The sequence below is a fragment of the Salmo trutta genome, chromosome 32 (assembly GCF_901001165.1).
Source record: "Salmo trutta chromosome 32, fSalTru1.1, whole genome shotgun sequence".
Taxonomy (NCBI): domain Eukaryota; kingdom Metazoa; phylum Chordata; class Actinopteri; order Salmoniformes; family Salmonidae; genus Salmo; species Salmo trutta.
The window spans coordinates 37635266-37660383 of record NC_042988.1 but is presented as its reverse complement, the minus strand read 5'-3'; the positions used below and the strand labels follow the sequence as shown (position 1 = coordinate 37660383).

The 25118-nt window shown below is 45.0% G+C and overlaps 1 protein-coding gene across 1 annotated transcript; it reads left to right on the top strand.

Annotated features, from left to right (window-relative positions):
* The first annotated feature begins 1196 nt into the window (after nt 1-1196).
* On the top strand, nt 1197-22938 carry LOC115171826 (fascin-2). Its single transcript, XM_029728996.1, has 5 exons — nt 1197-2182; nt 18122-18278; nt 18734-18855; nt 21641-21808; nt 22071-22938. The coding sequence occupies exons 1-5, from the start codon at nt 1339-1341 to the stop codon at nt 22271-22273; spliced, it is 1494 nt and encodes a 497-aa protein (XP_029584856.1). The 5' UTR covers nt 1197-1338; the 3' UTR covers nt 22274-22938.
* Nucleotides 22939-25118: the final 2180 nt, after the last annotated feature.

The window sequence follows — 25118 nt, the reverse complement described above, 5'->3', positions numbered from 1 at the left end:
GGTTAGCAGTAGACTGTCAGGGGAGAGTGGTCTGGGGTTAGCAGTAGACTGTCAGGGGAGAGTGGTCTGGGGTTAGCAGTAGACTGTCAGGGGAGAGTGGTCTGGGGTTAGCAGTAGACTGTCAGGGGAGAGTGGCATGGGGTTAGTAGCCGGTGTTAAACTAAAGAAGAGATATTTATATATTATCAAGTGGCTGATGGAAACAGATCAATATATCAATCATAGTACATTGTAATTTAAATGAAAGTGCTGAATGGTTCCTAGTGTTAAAGGCACTCATGACAGCTTAACTTGTTTAATGTTTTCCAAATGGCATTCTTCAGTCAGCCGAGGTCTCTCAGTTCATGACTATAAATCTTGTTCTCTTGAATATCCTGCAGTAGGTTATGGGTGTTAGACCAAACAATGTTCTGCTTTGGTCAGTAAATGACTCACACTCTTGAACCTGATAAATTATGGAACTGTACTGTACATTCAAGTTAATCAATCAAGTCAACTCAAGGCATAGTTTGACTCAAGGCACGCTCTCCCAGTTCATTTAAACAAAAGGAAAGAAGGAAAGAAGTGAAAAAGGGCTTTGTGGACATATTCAAATCCCCTCCTGTTAACATTGTGTGTACACAAGAGAAAGCTTATATGAATTAGGGAAATCTGGCGATTCAAATGGTGACTATTGTACAATACATTGTCCCCGTAAAACCCAATCTATCAGATTAAAAACCTGTTTGAGCAGGGGAAAGGAAAGAGATGAGAATCTGAAGAGAGAGAGAGGGAGACGAAGAGCACCTTCGACTGGACGTTTTCCAATTAGGCTGGGGCTCACCAGGAGATCAGTGCTGGGGTAATCCTCATACTGGATGTGTTTCCAGTATATACGGGCCTGACTATGTGATGGAGAGCCAGCCTGAAGAGACTTAAGGCTGACAAATGAGAGTGTCATTGTGAGTGATAGAGAGAGTGTGAAATTCAAAAAGGGGGGGCGATGAGACAAAACATACACTTTATCTCACGCTATGTGTAAGAAGAGAATGAAGGCAAGAGGAGAGAGAGAGGTGGGTTTAGTGCACTAGTATGTGACGTCAGTGGCTCGTTGGATTGAGCTCCTGTGTCCTCCTGATTTTAATCCCGGCTGATTAGGTAACAGAGAGCAAGCGCCTGTGCAACCCCTCTGGGGGAAGAGAGAGAGGGAGGGAAGTCAAGCATTTAGACTGAGGGAGGTTGTTAAAGCAGGGAAATTTTGCGCCTGGAGAGAAGAGAAAGGGGCACACTTCCCCCTCTACCCTCCCCCTCGTTCATCCTAAAGCTTTCCACTCCAGACCTCTGCGTGTGTGTGTGTCTATGGACAACGGATCGACGATGCCCACGAACGGAATTAACAAAGCCTTGAAGCTGCAGTTTGGTCTCATCAACCACGAGAGCCGTTACCTAACGGCCGAGGCCTTCGGCTTCAAGGTGAACGCCTCGGCCTCCAGCATGAAGAAGAAGCAGATCTGGACTCTGGAGCAAGAGGACCAGGACACCCAGGTAGTGTTCCTTCGCAGCCACCTGGGCCGCTACCTGGCCTCCGACAAGGATGGTAAGGTGAGCTGCGGGGCAGAGCAGCCCGACTCGCCCGGCTGCCGCTTCCTGATCGTGGCCCAGTCGGACGGCCGCTGGGCACTGCAGTCGGAGACATACCTGCGCTTCTTCGGAGGCTCGGCTGACTACCTGTCCTGCTTCGCCCAAGCCATCGGGGAGCCCGAGCTGTGGGCCGTCCACCTGGCCCTCCACCCGCAAGCTAGCCTGCTTAGCGTGGCACGCAAACGCTATGCCCACCTGTTCGCCCGGGAAGGAGAGATCTCGGTGGACAGCAACATCCCCTGGGGCTCGGACTCCCTGGTCACCCTGGTCTACCTGGAAGGAAAGTACTTCCTGAAGACGTGCGACAGCCGCTTCCTCAGCAACGATGGGAAGCTGGTCAAAGAGAACACCCCCACCACCAGCTTCACCCTGGAGCTGAAGTCGGGCAAGCTGGCCTTCAAGGACTGCGATGGGAAGTACCTGACGCCCATGGGCCCAACCGGCACGCTGCGCTCAGGCAGGTGCTCCAAGCCTGGAAAGGATGAGCTGTTTGATCTAGAGGAGAGCCACCCACAAGTCATTTTCCAAGCAGCCAACAAAAGATTTGTCTCCGTCAAACAAGGTAATTATCCAGCCAATGTATATATTTATTGCTATAATGCACATTATTTAAGTGTTTTTGTATAGTCTCTACTAAGATGAAAAATGTGAACTAATTTGATGTTTGGACAATATTTTGGGTTGGAAATGTCTTGGGTGATACATTCAATATCCTCTGTGAAGGTGCACATCTAGCTGCAGAAGAATTGAAAAGAATAATGTCAGCAGAACCCCATTAGGCTCACTGTAGTGTTTCCAGGAGACTGCTATCAAATTGACCTGCTATTCTTTTCTTGGAATCCACCCAGAACTGAGGAAACTAATGTTCTACACTGCTTTCTATTTTCCATTTAGTCTGGAAATGGACTAACCAGGGAGGTTCTGCCTGCTCTATTTTGAGAAAAGAAAGGGATGGAGAAAATAGAGTAGGTAGGCCAGCTGTGAACCCATTGGGGGAAAAACAAGTGACATTCTCAGGGAGCTTTAGAATTGCTGAACTTTTGAAAGTATTTTATTTTTTGTTCGACGCTAAAAACCTGACATTACATTAAACACACTGCTCTGAGAAGAGTAGAGTACAAATCCATTTTGTTCAGAAAATAATGTCTTATTGTACTGTGCTCAGCACAATCAACCTCCAGTGTAACTGACCTGCAAATCCACACTTCATGCATTATAGTTGACGTCAAGAAATTCAAAGTAGGAAAATGTTCATGTTTGCATAATTTCTCTGTAGAGGTTGGTTGGTTCTATCACAAGTAAATGGCAGTCCAATATTATACCCATTAGTTAGCTGGTCCCGTGTGGCTCGGTTGGTAGAGTATGGTGTTTGCGATGCCAGGGTTGTGGGTTCAATTCCCATGGGGGACCAGTACGGGAAAAATAATGTATGTAGTCGCTCTGGGTAAGAGCGTCTGCTAAATGACTAAAATGTAAATGTTAGCTCAGTGCTGAAGCTCACTTTGTCTTTAGTTACACTCCTTAGCAATTAGATGAAAAGTAAATGCTGTTGAAAGACTCCTCACATCTCAAAATTAGAATCAGAAAATATGTCTCGGCGCGACAGGATGATGGCATGGTCTTGTGTGCTGCTCTACTCCAGTGGAGATGGCTGAGGAGAGGACGGCTCATAGTAATGGCTGGAATGGAGTCAATGGAATGGTATCAACCACATAGAAACCGTGTGTTTGATACCATTCCATTGACTCCATTCCAGACATTATTATGAGCTGTCCTCCCCTCATCGGCAGCGTAGCCTAGTGGTTAGAGCGTTGGACTAGTAACCGAAAGGTTGCAAGATCGAATCCCTGAGCTGACAAAGTACAAATCTGTCGTTCTGCCCCTGAACAAGGCAGTTAAACCACTGTTCTTAGGCCGTCATTGAAAATAAGAATTTGTTCTTAATTAACTTGCCTAGTTAAATAAAGGTAAAATAAATAATAATCAGCCTTCACTACTCTACTCCCTTAGTGAAGCCTGTGGGTCTGTCTGTCAATAGCAGGTAGTATATTGAATTCTAATCACAGGTAGGCTCAGTTCAGTCATATTTGTCATTTTCAGAAACCATTCACTCAATTGAGTGAGCATTGAGACATATCTCAAAATACAGTAAGCATGCAGTGTAGCAGCCCACTAGGAATGCTAGCCCACATTGGGGAAGGTTCTCTACTCAACGCGAATCAGAAATATAGTCATCAATTAGGGGATCCAAAAAGATTGTCAGAGACTCTCTTCTGGAAATTTTCAGAAAGAACATTGTGAAACCATGTGACAAGTGTCAAGTACGGTACAACTGAAGGGCAGCCATGCTTGTCTCCCCCTCCTCCCTCTGCACGGTGCATATGGTCAGTCAGCCATTGGGCGCCATTACGCGTGTCATCCGGGTCATCATGGTAATGTGCTTTGTCATTTCCACTGTGTGTCCCATAGAAGAGATTAGGGAGAGTGCAGGCCGATGACTCCAGGGAGGCAGAGGGGTCCTGCTGGTGCTATCAACTAATTCCCATCAATGGGCATTTCAGGATCACAACCATTCTATTATCAAACTGAAACTACCGGATGCTTTATCTGTGGAGTGAGAGTGAGGAGAGTGAGTGGTTGTAATTGTAATGGGGGCTAAGGTTGTTTGTGGCAGGTAGAGGAAGTAATCTATTAGTCTGGACAGGCAGTGAAAGAGCAGTTAAAATAGGAGAACTGGTCAGACTGATCAGTTACCTACACCCATCAGTAGCTCTCGGCAGAGGCCTTCCCTGAGAGAGGAACGAAGGTGGAGAGATCGCCTCTGCTGACAGTGACATACCCAGAGACAGGCCAGCAGGCATGGAGGACAGGTTACAAAGAGACTGAAGGGACTTTGGCTGTTTCTGGTCACAGGTTTGGATGAAGTTCCAATCAACGACTAGTAAGGTGTCATTCAGTGAGGGTATCACCCTGCCACAGCTACATTCACAATGACATAACCTACGAGTACCAAGATGATTTTTTCTAGTGTCATGTCTTTGGGCACCATTAACTGAAGACATGTTTATCAAAATAACTCCCTGTTATTATTATTACGCGATTAAACTGATTAATCGTTTAACTGTAATTAACTAGGAGATCGGGGCACCAAGGATAATATTCAGATTACAAAGTTATAATTTTCCTAATATAACTTTCCTATATTATAACACTATATATTATACACTGCTCAAAAAAATAAAGGGAACACTTAAACAACACAATGTAACTCCAAGTCAATCACACTTCTGTGAAATCAAACTGTCCACTTAGGAAGCAACACTGATTGACAATACATTTCACATGCTGTTGTGCAAATGGAATAGACAACAGGTGGAAATTATAGGCAATTAGCAAGACACCCCCAATAAAGGAGTGGTTCTGCAGGTGGTGACCACAGACCACTTCTCAGTTCCTATGCTTCCTGGCTGATGTTTTGGTCACTTTTGAATGCTGGCGGTGCTTTCACTCTAGTGGTAGCATGAGACGGAGTCTACAACCCACACAAGTGGCTCAGGTAGTGCAGCTCATCCAGGATGGCACATCAATGCGAGCTGTGGCAAGAAGGTTTGCTGTGTCTGTCAGCGTAGTGTCCAGAGCATGGATGCGCTACCAGGAGACAGGCCAGTACATCAGGAGACGTGGAGGAGGCCGTAGGAGGGCAACAACCCAGCAGCAGGACCGCTACCTCCGCCTTTGTGCAAGGAGGAGCAGGAGAAGCACTGCCAGAGCCCTGCAAAATGACCTCCAGCAGGCCACCAATGTGCATGTGTCTGCTCAAACGGTCAGAAACAGACTCCATGAGGGTGGTATGAGGGCCCGACGTCCACAGGTGGGGTTTTGCTTACAGCCCAACACCGTGCAGGACGTTTGGCATTTGCCAGAGAACACCAAGATTGGCAAATTCGCCACTGGCGCCCTGTGCTCTTCACAGATGAAAGCAGGTTCACACTGAGCACGTGACAGACGTGACAGAGTCTGGAGACGCCGTGGAGAACGTTCTGCTGCCTGCAACATCCTCCAGCATGACCGGTTTGGCGGTGGGTCAGTCATGGTGTGGGGTGGCATTTCTTTGGGGGGCCGCACAGCCCTCCATGTGCTCGCCAGAGGTAGCCTGACTGCCATTAGGTACCGAGATGAGATCCTCAGACCCCTTGTGAGACCATATGCTGGTGCGGTTGGCCCTGGGTTCCTCCTAATGCAAGACAATGCTAGACCTCATGTGGCTGGAGTGTGTCAGCAGTTCCTGCAAGAGGAAGGCATTGATGCTATGGACTGGCCCGCCCGTTCCCCAGACCTGAATCCAATTGAGCACATCTGGGACATCATGTCTCGCTCTATCCACCACAGACTGTCCAGGAGTTGGCGGATGCTTTAGTCCAGGTCTGGGAGGAGATCCCTCAGGAGACCATCCGTCACCTCATCAGGAGCATGCCCAGGCGTTGTAGGGAGGTCATACAGGCACGTGAAGGCCACACACACTACTGAGCCTCATTTGGACTTGTTTTAAGGACATTACATCAAAGTTGGATCAGCCTGTAGTGTGGTTTTCCACTTTAATTTTGAGTGTGACTCCAAATCCAGACCTCCATGGGTTGATAAATTGGATTTCCATTGATTATTTTTGTGTGATTTTGTTGTCAGCACATTCAACTATGTAAAGAAAAAAGTATTTAATAGGATTATTTCTTTCATTCAGATCTAGGATGTGTTGTTTAAGTGTTCCCTTTATTTTTTGAGCAGTATATTATATTATATTATAGTATAGGCCGATTATCTTCTGGTTTAAATGGTGTATTTTACCTCGCGTCCGTCTCATTCCAAACGTCGTAAATTGTTGTATCTGCACGAACCCAAAAGTTATCCATACATCAATTGTCTTAAAATCCTTTATTTACTAAACTAAGTAATTCACAGAAAGCATACAAACAGTAGTTATCGTTACAAAGAAATGGTAGAAGAATGTGCCCTAGTGGGCTAAACCTTTTTAAACAAAGGGTCATAAAGGGCAGCTGAGGAGGCACACAGAGTTCATTAATATTAACAATTGATATGCTAATCCTTTGCACATGAACGCTCACTCATTCGGGAACAATTGCAAACAATATATATTTACGCTCAGTGTGTGTCGGGATCCTTGTTGGAGAGTTTTTGTCCTGTTGGAGAGTTTTGTCCGCGTTCTCTCTCTCTCGGTTAGAATGTATCTTTCAAAGCGACATTCATTAGCGTCGTTATAGAATAGATGTTTCATCGGTCTTCGCATTCGATGATACCGAATTCTAGCTGCAGACTAGTACTTAATATCAAAGACTTGTTCTTATTCTGTATCGATAGTTTAACCACGTGGTATGGTTAAAGTTAAGTAGAGGAATACATGGTCAAACCTATTGGCCAACTCGTAATGAAGTGGAGGCCTGGTCTGAAGAAAGTAACCCTGGGTGGGGGTTTTATTCGGAATGACAGAAAAAGGCTGTCTCATGACGCCAGGTCTTGTCTGTGTCCCTGGGGGCGTGCCGATGACTGAGTCAAGCTTTGAACAGAAATACAATTCTATCACATTAACATCAGTACATAGCCTCTCAACATATTCCAAATAGCTTTAATCTTATTAAATCATTGTATACAACCATTTAGATGCAAGTCCCATAGCTGAGGCTATTATATAAACCTTAGTATGGTAATATGGTACTATTGTCTCCAATGGGTTTCACAAAATTGTACCAAGCGGACCAGTTCGTAGCTGGATTCTTCACCGATCTTTTATACCTTCTCCAGAACATAAATGTCGTTCGGTTCCCCAATTCTGTGAGTTGGAAGAATTTCCTTTGTCTCTCTATGAAACCCCTCTCTGTCTCAATTGGGCAATGCGGCAGGAATTTCTCCTTTAGAATTTTACGACCGCCTTCACAGGGCCTGGGTAGGGAGAGGTAGGTAGGGGGATGGTGCAAGGGGGAGGGGGTCAACTGTGCTCCCTGTTCCCAGAGCGAGGGCAACGTCATGACACTAGGGAGATTCATTCTTCCCTCCCTCCCCTGCACAGGCCTCCCCTGGTATGCTATGTTCTTACGATATGGTCAAAATACGGAGGTAAATGTGATTTTAAATTGTACGAGTATAGGATGATTTTACAGATCAACAAAACAAATATGAAATAGTGCTGCGGTCTAACGCACTGCATCTCAGTGCAAGAGGCGTGCAAGAGGCTAGAGTCCCTGGTAGCCTCTTGCACAGTCCCTGATTCGAATCCAGGCTGAATCACATCCGGCCGTGATTGGGAGTCCCATAGGGCGGTGCACAATTGGCCCAGCGTCATCCGGGTTTGGCTGGGGTAGGCCGTCATTGTAAATAATAATTTGTTCTTAACTGACTTGTCTAGTTAAATAAAAAAAATTCAAATAGATAAAAAAATAATGTATGTAGGCTACTGGCTCAAATATTGATCAGTGTTCCATGGAAATAATGAAGGCGTGAAATAGTATATTTGATCGCAAAAAATGAGTGCCTCATTCTACTCTTGCTTTGGTTAAAATTTGGTAAAAATGTTCAACAAGTCGCTTTTCAAAATGTCCAATATGGCAACCCAACCCATAATTTTGTGCTTGGTCTCTCTTAAGAGGAGTGTTTTTGCCTGGGGTGTATTCACTAGGAAACAGACTGAAGCAAACGGGATGAAACTGGGAGAGACTAACCTGAACTTGTCCACTAAGAAACTCTCATTTTCGTTTTGCTACAATGTGCACTAATGAATACATCACTGGTGTCTCCTCTCCCCCGACATTTGTTTTAGGAACGAGGCAGGCACCAGAAAGCTGCTTAGTGGGCCCTGTGGTGCAGATTTGCATTGCACCACCGAGGGAATTACAGCAGGCGAATGAGCAGGATGGGTGGAGGGGTGTGTGTATGGGATTAGGGTGGTAACAGGCTTAAGAGAAAGGTTGAGGGATATTTCTGTGGTATCTAATTTGAACTCCAGCAGACACAATCTGCTATATACAGTGCATTCGGAAAGTATTCAGTCAAAAATTCCCTGTCTTAGGTTAGTTAGGATCACCACTTTATTTTAAGAATGTGAAATGTCAGAATAATAATAGAGTGATTTATTTCAGCTTTTATTTCTTTCATTACATTCCAAGTGGGTCAGAAGTTTGCATATACTCAATTAGTATTTGGTAGCATTGCCTTTAAATTGTTCAACTTGGGTCAAATGTTTTGGGTAGCCTTCCACAAGCTTCCCACAATGAGTTGGGAGAATTTTGGCCCATTCCTTCTGACAGAGCTGGTGTAACTGAGTCAGGTTTGTAGGCCTCCTTGCTCACACACACATTTTCAGTTATGCCCACAAATTTTCTATAGGATTGAGGTCAGGGCTTTGTGATGGCCACTCCAGTACCTTGACTTTGTTGTCCTTAAGCCATTTTGCCACAACTTTGGAAGTATGCTTGTGACCAAGCTTTAACTTCCTGACTGATGTCTTGAGATGTTGCTTCAATATATCCACAGAATTTGCCTGCCTCATGATGCCATCTATTTTGTGAAGTGCACCAGTCCCTCCTGCAGCAAAGCACTCCCACAACATGATGCTGCCACCCCAGTGCTTCACGGTTGGGATGGTGTTCTTCGGCTTGCTAGCCTCCCCCGTTTTCCTCCAAACATAATGATGGTCATTATGGCCAAATAGTTATATTTTTGTTTCATCAGATCAAAGGACATTTCTCCAAAAAGTATGATCTTTGTCCCATGTGCAATTGCAAACCGTAGTCTGGCTTTTTTAATGGCAGTTTTGGAGCAGTGGCTTCTTCCTTGCTGAGCGGCCTTTCAGGTTATATTGATATAGGACTTGTTTTACTGTGGATATAGATACTTTTGTACCTGTTTCCTCCAGCATCTTCACACGGTCCTTTGCTGTTGTTCTGGGATTGATTTGCACTTTTCGCACCAAAGTACGTTCATCTCTAGGAGACAGAATGCGTCTCCTTCCTGAGCGGTATGACGGCTGCATGGTCCCATGGTGTTTATACTTGCATACTATTGTTTGTACAGATGAATGTTGTACCTTCAGGCGTTTGGAAATTGCTCCCAAGGATGAACCAGACTTGTGAGGTCTACAATTATTTTTCTGAGGTCTTGGCTGATCTTCTGATTTTCCCATGATGTCAAGCAGAGGCACTGAGTTTGAAGGTAGGCCTTGAAATACATCCACAGGTTCACCTCCAATTGACTCAAATGATGTCACTTAGCCTATCAGAAGCTTCTAAAGCCATGACATCATTTTCTGGAATTTTCCAAGCTGTTTAAAGGCACAGTCAACTTAGTGTATGTAAACTTCTGACCCACTGGACTTGTGATACTTTGAATTATAAGTGAAATAATCTGTCTGTAAACAATTGTTGGAAAAATGACTTGTGTCATGCACAAAGTAGATGTCCTAACCGACTTGCCAAAACTATAGTTTGTTAACAAGAAATTTGGAGTGGTTGAAAACGAGTTTTAATGACTCCAATCTAAGTGTATGTAAACTTCCGTCTTCAACTGTACATTGTGAAATTCATATGACGTGTTACGATTTTATTGGGCTTAAGATCCTGGAGTGCATCTTTAATGATGTCATTGGTGCTTACTTGTTATCTACTCTGAATGCTGTGCTTTTCAAACATATTTGTATCCTCAGTCAATATCTATGCCTTTTGGATGATGGGCCATTCCCAACAGTTATTTGGTCGCATCAGGTTTCTCCAAATACATTTCCAGTCCTTCATTTGAGTATTTCTAGAACTGTTGCAGTAGCTGTGCTTCCCTACAGTACCACATGGGGGAGATAATTCTATTACACAGTGATATTACACCACTATGGGTGGAGTGAGGGGTCAGTGTTGAAAAGCAAGAGCTGGATTCAGTATTTATATTCTATCAAATACTTTGGGCTGCGCTTGATTAAGCTTAAGCAAAAGCACAAACCCTGCCCATCTGGCACTCAAGGCAGACTCAATCAAACACTCAAAGCATTTAAAAGTTTTCAAACAGATATGATTTGAACCCAGGTCTGGAAACATCTGAAGGAACTGAGGGGACACTGGCAAACACATACATACAGTGCCTTCAGAAAGTATTCACTCCCCCTGACTTTTTCCACATTTTGTTGTGTTACAGGCACAATTTAAAATGTATTATATTGAGATTTTTTTGTCAGTGGCCTACACACAATACCCCATAATGTCAAAGTGGACTTATCTTTTTGGAAATGTTTATAAATTAATTAAAAATTAAACACTGAAATGTCTTGAGTCAATAAGATTTCAACCCCTTTGTCATGGCAAGCCTAAATAAGTTCACGATTAAAAATGTGTTGAACAAGTCACATAATAACACTCTGTGTGCAATAATAGTGTTTAACCTGATTTTTGAATTATTACCTCATCTCTGTACTCCATACATACAATTATCTGTAAGGTCCCTCAGTCGAGCATTGCATTTCAAACATAGATTAAACCACAAAGACCAGGGAGGTTTTCTAATGCCTCTCATTGGTAGATTAGTAAAAATATAAAAAAGTAGACATTGAATATCCCTTTGAGCAAGTGAAGTTATTAATTACACTTTGGATGGTGTATCAATACACCCAGTCACTACAAAGATACAGGAGTCCTTCCTAACTCAGTTGCCAGAGAGGAAGGAAACCGCTCAGGAATTTCACCATGAGGTCAATGGTGATGTGAAAACAGTTACAGAGTTTAATGGCTGTGATTAGAGAAAAGTGAGGATGGATCAACAACATTGTTTCTCCACAATACTAACCTTAATGACAGTAAAAATAAGGACGCTTGTACAGAATAAAAACATTCCAAAACATGCATCCTTTTTGCAACAAGGCACTAAAGTTATACTGCCAAGAAAATATGTTAATACATTTTTTGCCTGAGTACAAAAGTGTTATATTTGGGGCAAATCCAATACAACACATTACGGAGTATCACTCTCCATATTTTGAAGCATAGTGGTGGCTGCATCATGTTATGGGTATGCTTGTAATTGTTAAGAACTGGGGAGTTTTTCAGGATAAAAACAAACGGAATGGAGCTAAGCACAGGCAAAATCCTAGGGGAAAACCTGGCTTAGAGTGCTATCCACCAGACACTAGGAGATTAATTTACCTTTCAGCAGGACAATACCATAAAACACAAGGCCAAATCTACACAGTCCCGTGTGGCTCAGTTGGTAGAGCATGGTGTTTGTAGGGTTGTGGGTTCGATTCCCATGGGGGACCAGTATGGAGAAAAAAGTATGAAATGTATGCATTCACTACTGTAAGTCGCTCTGGATAAGAGTGTCTGCTAAATGACTAAAATGTACACTGGAGTTGTTTACCAAGAAGACAGTGAATGTTCCTGAGTGGCCGAGTTACAGTTTTGACATAAATCTACTAAAAAATCTATGGCAAGACCTGAAAGTGGTTGTCTTGCAATGATCAACAACCAATTTGACAGAGCTTGAAGAATTTTGAAAAGATTAATGCTGCTGCTGATTCTCTGATCCACCTCTACGCAGACGACACCATTCTGTATACATCTGGCCCTTCTTTGGACACTGTGCTAACAAACCTCCAAACGAGCTTCAACGCCATACAACACTCCTTCCGTGGCCTCCAACTGCTCTTAAATGCTAGTAAAACGAAATGCATGCTCTTAAACCAATTGCTGCCCGCACCTGCCCGCCCGACTAGCATTACCACCCTGGACGGTTCCAACCTAGAATATGTGGACCACTACAAATACCTAGCTGTCTGGCTAGACTGTAAACTCTCCTTCCAGACTCACATTAAGCATCTCCAATCCAAAATTAAATCTACAATCGGCTTCCTATTTCGCATCAAAGCCTCCTTCACTCATGCTGCCAAACATACCCTCGTAAAACTGACTATCCTACCGATCCTTGACTTCGGCGATGTCATTTACAAAATAGCCCCCAACACTCTACTCAGCAAACTGGATGTAGTCTATCACAGTGCCATCCGTTTTATCACCAAAGCCCCATATACTACCCACCACTGCGACCTGTATGCTCTTGTTGGCTGGCCCTCACTACATATCCGTTGCCAAACCCACTGGCTCTAGGCCATCTATAAGTCTTTGCTAGGTAAAGCCCCGTCTTATCTCAGCTCACTGGTCACCATAGCAACACCCACCCGTAGCACGCGCTCCAGCAGGTATATTGCATTGGTCATCCCCAAAGCCAACACTTACTTTGGCTGCCTCTCCTTCCAGTTCTCTGCTGCCAGTGACTGGAACGAATTGCAAAAATCTCTGAAGCTGGAGTCTTATATTTCCCTCTCTAACTTTAAGCATCAGCTGTCAGTGCAGCTTACCAATCACTGTACCTGTACACAGTCAATCTGTAAATATCACACCCGACTACCTCATCCCCATATTATTACTTACCCTCTTGCTCTTTTGCACCCCAGTATCTCTACTTGCACATCATCATCTGCACATCTATCACTCCAGTATCAATGCTAAATTGTAGTTATTTTCACCTCTATGGCCTATTTATTGACTACCTCCCTACTCTTCTACATTTGCACACACTGTACATAGATTTTTACATTTTTATTTTATTTTGTGTTATTGACTGTATGTTTGTTTATGTGTAACTCGGTGTTGTTTTTGTCGCACTGCTATGCTTTATCTTGGCCAGGTCACAGTTGTAAATGAGAACTTGTTCTAAACTGGCCTACCTGGTTAAATGAAGGTGAAGTAAAATAAATAAAAAATGTTGCACAATCCAGGTGTGGAAAGCACTTAGAGACTTACCCAGAAAGCCTCACAGCTGTAATTGCTGCCAAAGATGCTTCAGCAAAGAATTGACTCAGGGGTGTGAATACTTATGTAAATTAGATATTTCTGTATTTCATTTTCAGTAAATTTGCAAAAATGTCAATATGTTTTCACTTAGTCATTATGGGGTATTGTGTGTAGATGGGTGAGAAAATGTTTAATGCATTTCAAATTCAGGCTGTAACATAACAAATTGTGGAATATGTTGAGGGATGTGAATCATTTCTGAAAGCGCTGTACATAGGCCTACAGTACATGTGTTACCCAACATGTCATCTTGGCACCCAGAACCTAATCCCCCATGTGCACTACTTCATCTGTCACAACACAACCAGACATGTTCATTTAATCATTTTTTTATCACAATGTAAGTGTCACAACTTGCGGTCACCTCGGGACACGTGTAATCTGCTGTGCAAGATAAACTGGCAGGATAAGACAGGACATGCACATGACAGGCTCATCCGAGCAGCGGGATACCTCGGGGCAAGGCGGTGCCAAGGTCAACTCTCACACCACCTCTCCTATGGTCGTGTTCATTAGGGCATGCAATGCAATGTTTCATTCAGTTTTATCCGGTTTAGTGCCTAATGAACACCACCCTGGTCCTCTCACCTCCAGGGACTTCCTCTTTGGTTTGCATGACGTTCAAACCTCAGGGAGATCCCAAATCAGGGGGAAATGCATGCTGTGTATAGAGGCCAGGAGTTTTTCCTGTCCACATGACCTAATTAGAAGATAACTCCTGGTCCTAGTTTTAGGCTATACCTATGGCGCAGAGTTTTAGGCTATACCTAGAGCCCAGAGTTTTTCCTGGCCAGGTCACATAGTCAGGAAAAACTCCTGCCCCTTTTCTTGCACCAAAACCAATAACACACTATACAGCTGAACCCAAAACCAATAACACACTATACAGCTGAACCCAATACCAATAACACACTATACAGCTGAACCCAATACCAATAACACACGATACAGCTGAACCCAAAACCAATAACACACGATACAGCTGAACCCACAACCAATAACACACGATACAGCTGAACCCACAACCAATAACACACTATACAGCTGAACCCAAAACCAATAACACACGATACAGCTGAACCCAAAACCAATAACACACGATACAGCTGAACCCAAAACCTATAAAATATTATACAGCTGAACGCTATAGTGATCCAGCCTGGTCTCAGAGCAAAACGTATTATACAGTGCATTCGGAAAGAATTCATAACCCTTTACTTTTTCCACATTTTATTACGTTACAACCTTATTACAACCAGTGGGGCTCCCGAGTGGCGCAGCCGTCTAAGGCACTGCATCTCAGTGCTAGAGGCATCACTACAGACCCTGGTTTGATTCCAGGCTGCATCACAACCAGCCATGATTGGGAGTCCCATAGGGCGGCGCACAATTGTCCCAACATTGTCTGGGTTAGGGTTTGGCCCGGGGTAGGCCGTCATTGTAAATAAGAATTTGTTCTTAACTGACTTGCCTAGTTAAATAAAGGTTACATTTAAAATTTAAAAAACATTTCTAAAATGGATTAAATTAAAAAATGTCCTCATCAATCTACACACAATAACCCATAATGGCAAGTGAAAACAAGGTTTTTAGAAATGTTTGCAAATGTATGAAACAACAATATTTGACACCTTATTTACTTAAGTATTCAGAGCCTTTTCTATGATCCTCAAAATTGAGCTCAGGTGCATCCTGTTACAACTTGATTGGAGTCCTCCTGTGATAAATTCAACTGATTGGACATGATTTGGAAAGGCACACACCTGTCTATATAAGGTCCCACAGTTGACAGTGAAGGTCAGAGCAAAAACAAAGCCATGAGGTTGAAGGAATTGTCCATAGAGCTCCAAGACAGGATTGCGTTGAGGCACAAATCTGGGGAAGGGTACCAAAAAATGTCTGCAGCATTGAAGGTCCCCAAGGACACAGTGGCCTCCATCATTCTTAAATGGAAGGAGTTTGGAACCACAAAGACTCTTTCTAGAGCTGACCGCCTGGCCGAACTGAACAATCAGGGGAGAAGGGCCTCAGTCATTGAGGTGACCAGGAACCCAATGGTCACTGACAGAGCTCCGGAGTTCCTCTGTGGAGATGGGAGAAACTTCCAGAAGGACAACCATCTTTGCAACACTCCACCAATCAGGCCTTTGTGGTAGAGTGGCCAGTCGGTAGCCACTCCTCAGTAAAAGGCACATGACAGCCCGCTTGGAGTTTGCCAAAAGGCACCTGAAGGACTCAGACCATGAGAAACAAGATTTTCTAGTCTGATGAAACCAAGATTGAACTCTTTGGCCTGAATACCAAGCGTCACATCTGGAGGAAACCTTGCAAATCCCTAAAATGAAGCATGGTGGTGGTAGCATCATGCTGTGGGGATGTTTTTCAGCGTCAGGGACTGGGAGACTATTCAGGGTTGAGGGAAAGATGAACAAAGCAAGGTACAGAAAGATCCTTGATAGAAACCTGCTCCATAGCGCTCAGGACGTCAGACTGGGGTGAAGGTTCACCTTCCAACAGGACCACAACCCTAAGTACACAGCCAAGACAGCGCAGGAGTGGCTTCGGGACAAGTCTCTGAATGTCTTTGAGTGGCCCAGCCAGAGCCCGGACTTGAACTCGATCGAACATCTCTGGAGATACCTGAAAATAGCTGTGCAGCGACGCCTCAAATCCATCCTGACAGAGCTTGAGTGGATCTGCAAAGAATGGGACAAACTCCTAAAATACATGTGGGCCAAGCTTGTAGCATCATACCCAAGATAGACTCAAGGCTGTAATCTCTGCGAAAGTGCTTCAACAAAGTACTGAGTAAAGGGTCTTAATACTTACAAATGTCATATTTCTGTATTGTTTTTGTTATAAATTTGCAAAAATGTCTAAAACCTGTTTTTGCTTTGTCATTAGGGGGTATTGTGTGTAGATTGATCAGAGGAAAAAAATATTTAATCCATTTTAGAAGGCTGTAATGTAACAAATTGTTCGAAAAAGTCAGGGGATCTGAATACTTTCTGAATGCACTGTATTTGACTAACATTTGTGCCACGCCATTTAGTATGATATGTTGCTTTACGTTAGGTTACATTACATTGGCCCATGTAAATCCGATACACTCATTAGTATGATATGATACGTTTGTGATGACAGTAGGTTACTTAAGGCAAAAACGAAAGGAGGGTGATTGGTTGGGGTGGATGGGTGGGTGTATTACACCAACATCTAGCAACCCAAATGTTGTGTGTTTGAATCTGATCACAGACAACTTTAGCATTTTAGCTAATTAGCAACTTTGCAATTACTTACAACATTTTAGCTACTTTGTAACTACTTAGCATGTTAGCTAACCCTAACCTTAACCCTATAACCCAACTCCTAACCCTAACCTTAACCCCTAACGTTGCATATCATACTACAGCAGTTGAAGATGATATATCATACTGTACTAAACGGGTTAAAGCAAACTGGTGCGATCAAGACGTAGGATACTATACGTCCTACAATTCGTATTATGTTATATTGTATGGCCGCTATTACATTGTAGGCCAATGTAAAGTAACATATCACTCTAAATGGAACGGCTCGGATTTTGGTCAAATTTAATACGTTTTCGTCTGAGACAAGGTTGCAGCGGCTATGCCTCGGTAATTCACATTCAGATTGTTGGTGCAGTGTGTTTATGTCCTCATAATTTTTTATTTAGGTACTGTGTGTGTTTTATGAGCTCACAGTCCTGCAGTAGCAGTGTTTGCATACTGTAATATCCTCCCTGTTCACAACATGAGGGTATACTTGCAGAGTTACACACCGAGAAGCCCAGGACTATTATACTGTTTGACATGACACGTTGGCAATGTTCTGTCCTGACAGTCCTGCACTAAAAAGGAGCAGAGTGCACTTATGAGTGGAAGAGCTAAAAAGATGTGGGCTTGTATCAAGGGAGGAAATGTGGATGATTGGAAGGAGCTCATATTTGGAGTTGGATGATACAGAAGTGCAAGAGATTTAAAAAAAAACACATTAAAATCACAAAATGAAAAGGATCATTAATCTGTTGACTTTGTGTGTGAACCTACTCTGTTTTTTCTGATCCTTTATATCCTATCTATGTCGGTGGAGGTCGGTGCCCTACTCCTTTAAAAAGAGAGAGATATACTCCAGAATAGTCAGCTTTCAGAGAAGCTCTATAAGGAAGAACTCATCATCCTAAATGAATAGGATGTCTAAAGCTTCGGCCTACAAGACATGAACCAGCGTACCTACCCTTAACCACACAGCCCATTTAGACAAGGCCAGGGATATAAGAATAGCACTGTCTTCTGACCAGGTTTTGTGCTGTGAGTCCCTGAGCTGTGTAACACTAGAGGAGAAGAGACGAGAGACAGACAGTTCTTTAATGAGCTGTCACATCACTGCTGTGTCCATGGTTCTCCTGCAAATCACCTTTGAGTGTAAATGGCTTGTGAGAAGAGCTTGTAATCATCGTCATTGTAATGCCCTTCGACTCCGAGCCATGGCATTCTATTCTCAACTGTCTTTTTCTCTTTTATTTCCCTTTTGTTGTTGTCTCGGTATAATGGATCAATAAAGTTTGTTGTGTTGTATCATTATAGGTGTGAGCATCTCAGCCAACCAGGATGTGGAGACAGACATGGAGACCTTCCAGATGGAGATTGATAAGGAGAGCAAGAAGTGCATGTTTAGGACCAACGGCGGTAACTACTGGACACTGGTCTCCCACGGAGGGATCCAGTCCACAGCCACGGAGGTGTAAGTAGATCTATTTTACACTCACTAGTTTGTCATGAGAATGCACACCACAGAGTTGGCTACAGACGGCTTCCCAATTCATTCTTTTGGACATTCTTGCTAACATTATCTGTTGGACATTCAGATGTTGTTTTGCCAGAACAAGCACACCTGATTGAACTTGTCAATGAATAAACCAAATGAATTTAATCTTAGTGAGCTTGTTCTGGAATAGAACAAATATGTGCCACAGTTTAGGGTGCCTGAAGAACGGATAGGGAAACACCTCTACTAAAACAGATCTGCTACCAGAGGATATGAACAGTTTTATGTAATGTCGCATATGAGCGCATAAATCAAAACACTTTGGTTTAAACAATTATACTAGATTTAAACAACCTTCCATTAAATTCTTTTCAACTTAACGCCCCCTCTTTTCATTCTTCTCTTTCATCCCCTTATCCGGACAACCACAGGGAGGCCAACACAATGTTTGACATTGAGTGGCTCGGCCGCAGTGTAGCACTGAAGGCAAGCAATGGGAAGTACGTGTGCACCAAAAAGAATGGGCAGCTTTCAGCCGTCAGCGATTCAGTAGGTAAGTGCTTCGAGATCCAAATCTCTGATGTGATTCAGTTAGCATAGAGATCACGTTGAATGTGTCACATGGAATGTGCTCAACACGACTGAGGGACGAATGAGCACATGTCATGTGTAAAGAGAATTGGCATGTGATCAGAGGACGAAAGAGAAGAAGAATAGAAGATCAATGGTCAGAGGACAGGGATGGACTGGGACCAGACATCAGCCTGGGAATTTCTCACACTGGCCCATTTTTTTCCTTTAGGGCCCCATTTCAAAAAAGGACGTAGGAAAATTGCAATTGGCTCAGAACAAGGCAGGACGACTGGACCTTGGATGTGCACAGAGAGCTAATATTAATAATATGCATGTCAATCTCTCCTTGCCCAAAGTGGAAGAGAGATTGACTTCATCACTACTTTTATTTATGAGAGGTATTGACATGTTGAATGCAACAAGCTGTCTGTTTGAACTACTGGCACACAGCTCGGACACCAATGCATACCCTACAAGACATGGCACAAGAGGACTCTTCACAGTCCTCAAGTCCAGAACAGACTACAAATAGAAATACTAGCTCAAAAAATATAATTCTGACAGGTCCACTGGGCTAAAATCCAGAGTCCCATCTGGCATTTGACCCTACTGCCCTATTTCCTTACTGCCCTATGGCTTTACTGCCCTATGTCTCTACTGCCCTATGTCTCTACCGCCCTATGTCTGCTCTATAGCCCTATGTTTCTGCTGCCCTGTGTCCCACCCGTCCTATGGCTCTACCGCCCTACCCCTTTGTCTCTACCCCCCTATGTCCGCCCTACCCCCCTATGTCCGTCCTACCGCCCTATGTCCCTACCGCCCTATGTCCCTACCGCCCTATGTCCCTACCGCCCTATGTCCCTACCGCCCTATGTCCGTCCTACCGCCCTATGTCCCTACCGTAATATGTCCCTACCACCCTATGTCCCTACGTCCTATGTCCCTACCGCCCTATGTCCCTACGTCCTATGTCCCTACCGCCCTATGGCCCTACCGTCCTATGGCCCTACCGCCCTATGGCCCTACCGCCCTATGTCCCTACCACCCTATGTCCCTACGTCCTATGTCCCTACCGCCCTATGGCCCTACCGTACTATGTCCCTACCGCCCTATGTCCCTACCGCCCTACCGTACTATGTCCCTACTGCCCTATGGCCCTACCGTACTATGTCCCTACCGCCCTACCGTCCTATGTCCCTACCGCCCTATGACCCTACCGTACTATGTCCCTACCGCCCTATGACCCTACCGTACTATGTCCCTACCGCCCTATGGCCCTACCGCCCTATGTCCCTACCGCCCTATGTCCCTACCGTACTATGTCCCTACCGCCCTATGGCCCTACCGTCCTATGGCCCTACCGTCCTATGTCCCTACAGCCCTATGTCTCTACCGCCCTACCGTACTATGTCTCTACCGCCCTATGGCCCTACCGCCCTATGTCCCTACCGCCCTATGTCCCTACTGCCCTATGTCCCTACCGCCCTATGGCCCTACCGTCCTATGTCCCTACCGCCCTATGGCCCTACCGCACTATGTCCCTACCGCCCTATGGCCCTACCGTCCTATGTCCCTACCGCCCTATGTCCCTACCGCCCTACCGTACTATGTCTCTACCGCCCTATGGCCCTACCGTCCTATGTCCCTACCGCCCTATGGCCCTACCGTCCTATGTCCCTACCGCCCTATGGCCCTACCGTACTATGTCCCTACCGCCCTATGTCCCTACCGCCCTACCGTACTATGTCCCTACCGCCCTATCGTCCTATGTCCCTACTGCCCTATGGCCCTACCGTCCTATGTCCCTACCGCCCTATGGCCCTACCGTACTATGTCCCTACCGCCCTATGGCCCTACCGTCCTATGTCCCTACCACCCTATGGCCCTACCGCCCTATGTCCCTACCGCCCTATGTCCCTACCGCCCTATGTCCCTACCGCCCTATGGCCCTACCGTCCTATGTCCCTACCGCCCTATGGCCCTACCGTCCTATGTCCCTACCGCCCTATGGCACTACCGTCCTATGTCCCTACCGCCCTATGGCCCTACCGTAATATGTCCCTACCGCCCTATGTCCCTACCGTACTATGTCCCTACCGCCCTATGGCCCTACCGTCCTATGTCCCTACCGCCCTATGGCCCTACCGTCCTATGTCCCTACCGCCCTATGGCCCTACCGTACTATGGCCAGTCCGTTTCTGTCAAAAGACTGTGTTATTAAAGCCTCACCTGGCCGTGACCCCACTGTCAGGGGGAGCTGGGATATGCAAAAACCTAATTTCCCACTGGGCAAAAAACGGCTGACTCAACGTTGTTTCCATGTCATTTCAACAAACAAATTCAAGGTGATGACGTTGAATCAGCATGGAAAACTGATTGGATTTGCAAAAAGTCATCAACGTAAATGTATTTTGTCATTTTTTTTCTCAACTTTTAAACTAAATTCAATGTCATGGTAACATTTTTGGTTGATTTCAAGTTGAATTCATGTTAGTCAACCAAATGTAAATCAAAAATAGATGTTGAACTGACGTCTGTGCCCAGTGGGTTCCAGTTTATTATTTATTGTTATTATTTTATTATTGTTATTGTCATTATTATTGTCATTATTATTATTGTCCTTATTATAATTATTGTTGTCATTATTATGTATTGTTATTATTATTATTGTATTATTGTCATTATTGTTATTGTCATTATTAATTTTATTGTGATTATTATTATTGTCATTATTGTTATTCTACCTTCCTGTCGTTGTGTTGCAGGTGATGATGAGCTCTTCCTGATGAAGCTTATTAATCGGCCCATGTTGATCCTGCGAGGGGAGAATGGTTTTGTGTGTCATCACAAGAGCTCCAACACGCTGGATGCCAACCGATCCGTCTATGACATCTTCTCACTGCTCTTCAGCAATGGCGCCTACCACATAAAAAGTGTGTGTGTGGGTGTCTGTGTGTGCTTGCATGACACATGTTTGCATTTGTGTGCATGTTTTCATGTACCATGCATGTGTAAATGTTCTATCTGCATGTGTTCTACTGTCTTAGAGTAAAATGTGGCATAGTTCTATCAGTATTATTGTGTTCTACTGTCTCAGAGTAAAAGGTGGTATAGTTCTATCAGTATTAATACAAAGTACACCAAACGAAGTATGTCACTCTTTATCTCTAACTAACAATAACGTTGTCCACTCAGGCGTGGGTGGAAAGTTCTGGTATGTCTCCTGCAGTGGCCTGGTGTGCTCAGACGGAGACAAGCCTGAGGACTTCTTCCTGGAATTCCTGGAGCACGGGCGGGTGGGCATCAAGGGCAAGAACGGCAAGTACCTGCGCGGGGACAGCGGCACGCTGAAGGGCAACGCTGCAACCGTGGACCCCTCCTGTCTCTGGGAGTACTAACCTGACGCGACCTCCGACGACCCCTGAAGCTTGTGGAGGGGTGGAGGGAGAAGGAGAGAGGGGGAGTGTGGAGGGAGAAGGAGAGAGGGTGGACCTGGTTCCCACCTGGGTTCACAGCTTAACCAACAACGATACAGTACACAGACTGACTGGGGAACATTTTCACTACTCTCTTTTCTACTTTAGCTGCAAATGAGAGGCCGCTCCCACTTCTTTGTTTTGTTTTGGCAAAAAGTGAAAATGTATAGAAAGTTATTTCTTTGTGTTTATTTTATTATATTTTATTTGTTTTCCAAAAAAAGCATTGGTTACCTAAATGTAGTTTTTTTCCAAGTGACATTGCCAACATCAACAACAGCGAATACGTAATGAAATCTGCTAATTTTGGTCACTCACACAGCCTATACAAAAAAGCATCAGATACTGTATACCGGTACTTAAATTATTATCTGGATGCCTGAATAAAGGCAGCTTTTCACGTCAATATGTCTTTGTTGTGATGTTTACTGTTCTCTTTAACAACAGTGTATCAGTACAATGATTGCCCAACACTGCTCCCAAACATACTCACTGCTTCCAAAGAGGACATGAATCAGCTTCCAAAATGCCCAAATTAATGGTGTAGAATACCAGATCCAGAGTAGCCCAAATGGCCCTGTTATGAGTAGCCCAGAGTAGCCCAAATGGCCCTGTTATGAGTAGCCCAGAGTAGCCCAGAGTAGCCCAAATGGCCCTGTTTGAGTAGCCCATAGTAGCCCCAATGGCCCTGTTATGAGTAGCCCAGAGTAGCCCAAATGGCCCTGTTATGAGTAGCCCAGAGTAGCCCAAATGGCCCTGTTATGAGTAGCCCAGAGTAGCCCAAATGGCCCTGTTATGAGTAGCCCAGAGTAGCCCAAATGGCCCTGTTATGAGTAGCCCAGAGTAGCCCAAATGGCCCTGTTATGAGTAGCCCAGAGTAGCCCAGAGTAGCCCAAATGGCCCTGTTATGAGTAGCCCAGAGTAGCCCAAATGGCCCTGTTATGAGTAGCCCAGAGTAGCCCAAATGGCCCTGTTATGAGTAGCCCAGAGTAGCCCAAATGGCCCTGTTATGAGTAGCCCAGAGTAGCCCAGAGTAGCCCAAATGGCCCTGTTATGAGTAGCCCAGAGTAGCCCAAATGGCCCTGTTGGAATCATCTTACAATGCAATTCCTTGAAGTAATCACTGATTTGACATGACTGATGTAAGCAACCATGCATGTCAGATCAGTGATTACTTGGAGGATGTATTTAAAGAGTAGTCTAGCAGGGCCAATGTCTGGTCCCGCTACAGATTATATAGCTAATTTGAATTAATTATAACAAAGAATAATAAATATGTAATAAATATGTGGAACTCAACATCCGCTGCGCCTTGGTGTTCACCAGGTAAAGGAGTTTTGGACATGGGAAGAAGTGATGGGTGGATGCAAAACCCTTCCTTGGCGGCAGATGGAAGGTAATAATGGAGGACAGCGACGACGCCAGGGTTCGCGGCCACAGAAAGCCCAAAGACAATCCCAAGATTGGGGGGGGCACAAGAGGTGGCCGGTCGAGCCGAGGAGAGTGCCAGATCCCAAATGGCAAACTCTGGAGGAGCGTGTCGTCAGACCACGGCCACAGAAACCCCAAGATATTTTGGGGGGGGGGGGCACATGAAGCTGGCGGCTGAGCCGCGGGAAGAGCCAGAGACTGTCAGGGAGGCAATGGAGAAGTTGGGAGAGAGAGTGATGAGAGAGATGTTGTGCAAGTGGGTTCTGCTCAACATTCGACCAGAAGATCCGGTTAGCAGTCTGGTGAAACCTGTGTCGGCTCTACGCATCAGGCCTCCAGTGCGCATCCCCAGTCCGGTACGTCCTGTGCCTATTCCCCGCACTCGCCCTGAAGTGCGTGTCACCAGTCCGGTGCCACCTGTACCGGCTCCACGCACTAGGCCTCCAGTGCGCATTCACTGTCCGGAGCTTCCGGCGACGGTTCACGGTCCGGAGCTTCCGACGACGGTTCACGGTCCGGAGCTTCTGGCGACGGTCCACGGTCCGGAACCTCCGGCGACGGTCCACGGTCCAGCTCCAAGCCCGGAGCCTTCCTCTGCGCCGGTGCCCAGTCCAGGCACGGCGTCCAACCCAGCTCCAGGGCCAGAGTCCTCCTTTGCGCCGGTGCCCAGGCACGGCGTCCAACCCAGCTCCATGGCCGGAGTCTTCCTTTGTGCAGATGCCCAGTTCAGGCACGGCGTGACTAGGGGGTTCTCTAGTATGTCTATTTCTATGTTGGTGCTAATATGGTTGTCAATTAGAGGCAGCTGTTTATTTTTGCCTCTGATTGGGGAACATATTTAGGTAGCTATTTCCCCACCTGTGTTTTGTGGGATATTGATTGATTGTTTTGTGTTTGTGCATGTGCACCACGTAGTCATGTTTCGTTGTTCGTTTATTGATTTATTTGCTTTTGCTTAAAGTTTCACTTTGAAATAAATATGTGGAACTCAACATCCGCTGCGCCTTGGTCCGCTCATTTCCAAGACTGTGACAGTGTGTATAGTCTAAACAGGAATAATGCCAAGGTTGGTGATGTTTGCTGAATAGTCTCATTCATTGGCTGATTCCTCCTGCTGCCCTGGATGGAATTCTGTGATCTCCCTTAACCCATTGGAAGTCCCACCCATTTGACTACTTAAAGATTGTTAAAACCTTCAGTGGCGCTGCCCATGCTAAACTGGCTTTGTGGCAAGTGTGCCCTCTATCCGTCTCTATGGATGCCCTCTAGTGTGCCCTCTCTCCCATCCTATACCCTCTCCTTCAGCCTCTATCCTGCAATCAACTCGCCCCAAAGA

Bases quoted from the DNA above. Each gene is read 5' to 3' on its own strand.
- LOC115171826 (XM_029728996.1), top strand. From the start codon at position 1,339: ATGGACAACGGATCGACGATGCCCACGAACGGAATTAACAAAGCCTTG. The intron at 18,279-18,733 runs GTAAGTAGATCT...GGACAACCACAG, and splicing joins CAGTCCACAGCCACGGAGGT to GGAGGCCAACACAATGTTTG. The intron at 21,809-22,070 runs GTGTGTGTGTGG...TTGTCCACTCAG, and splicing joins TGGCGCCTACCACATAAAAA to GCGTGGGTGGAAAGTTCTGG.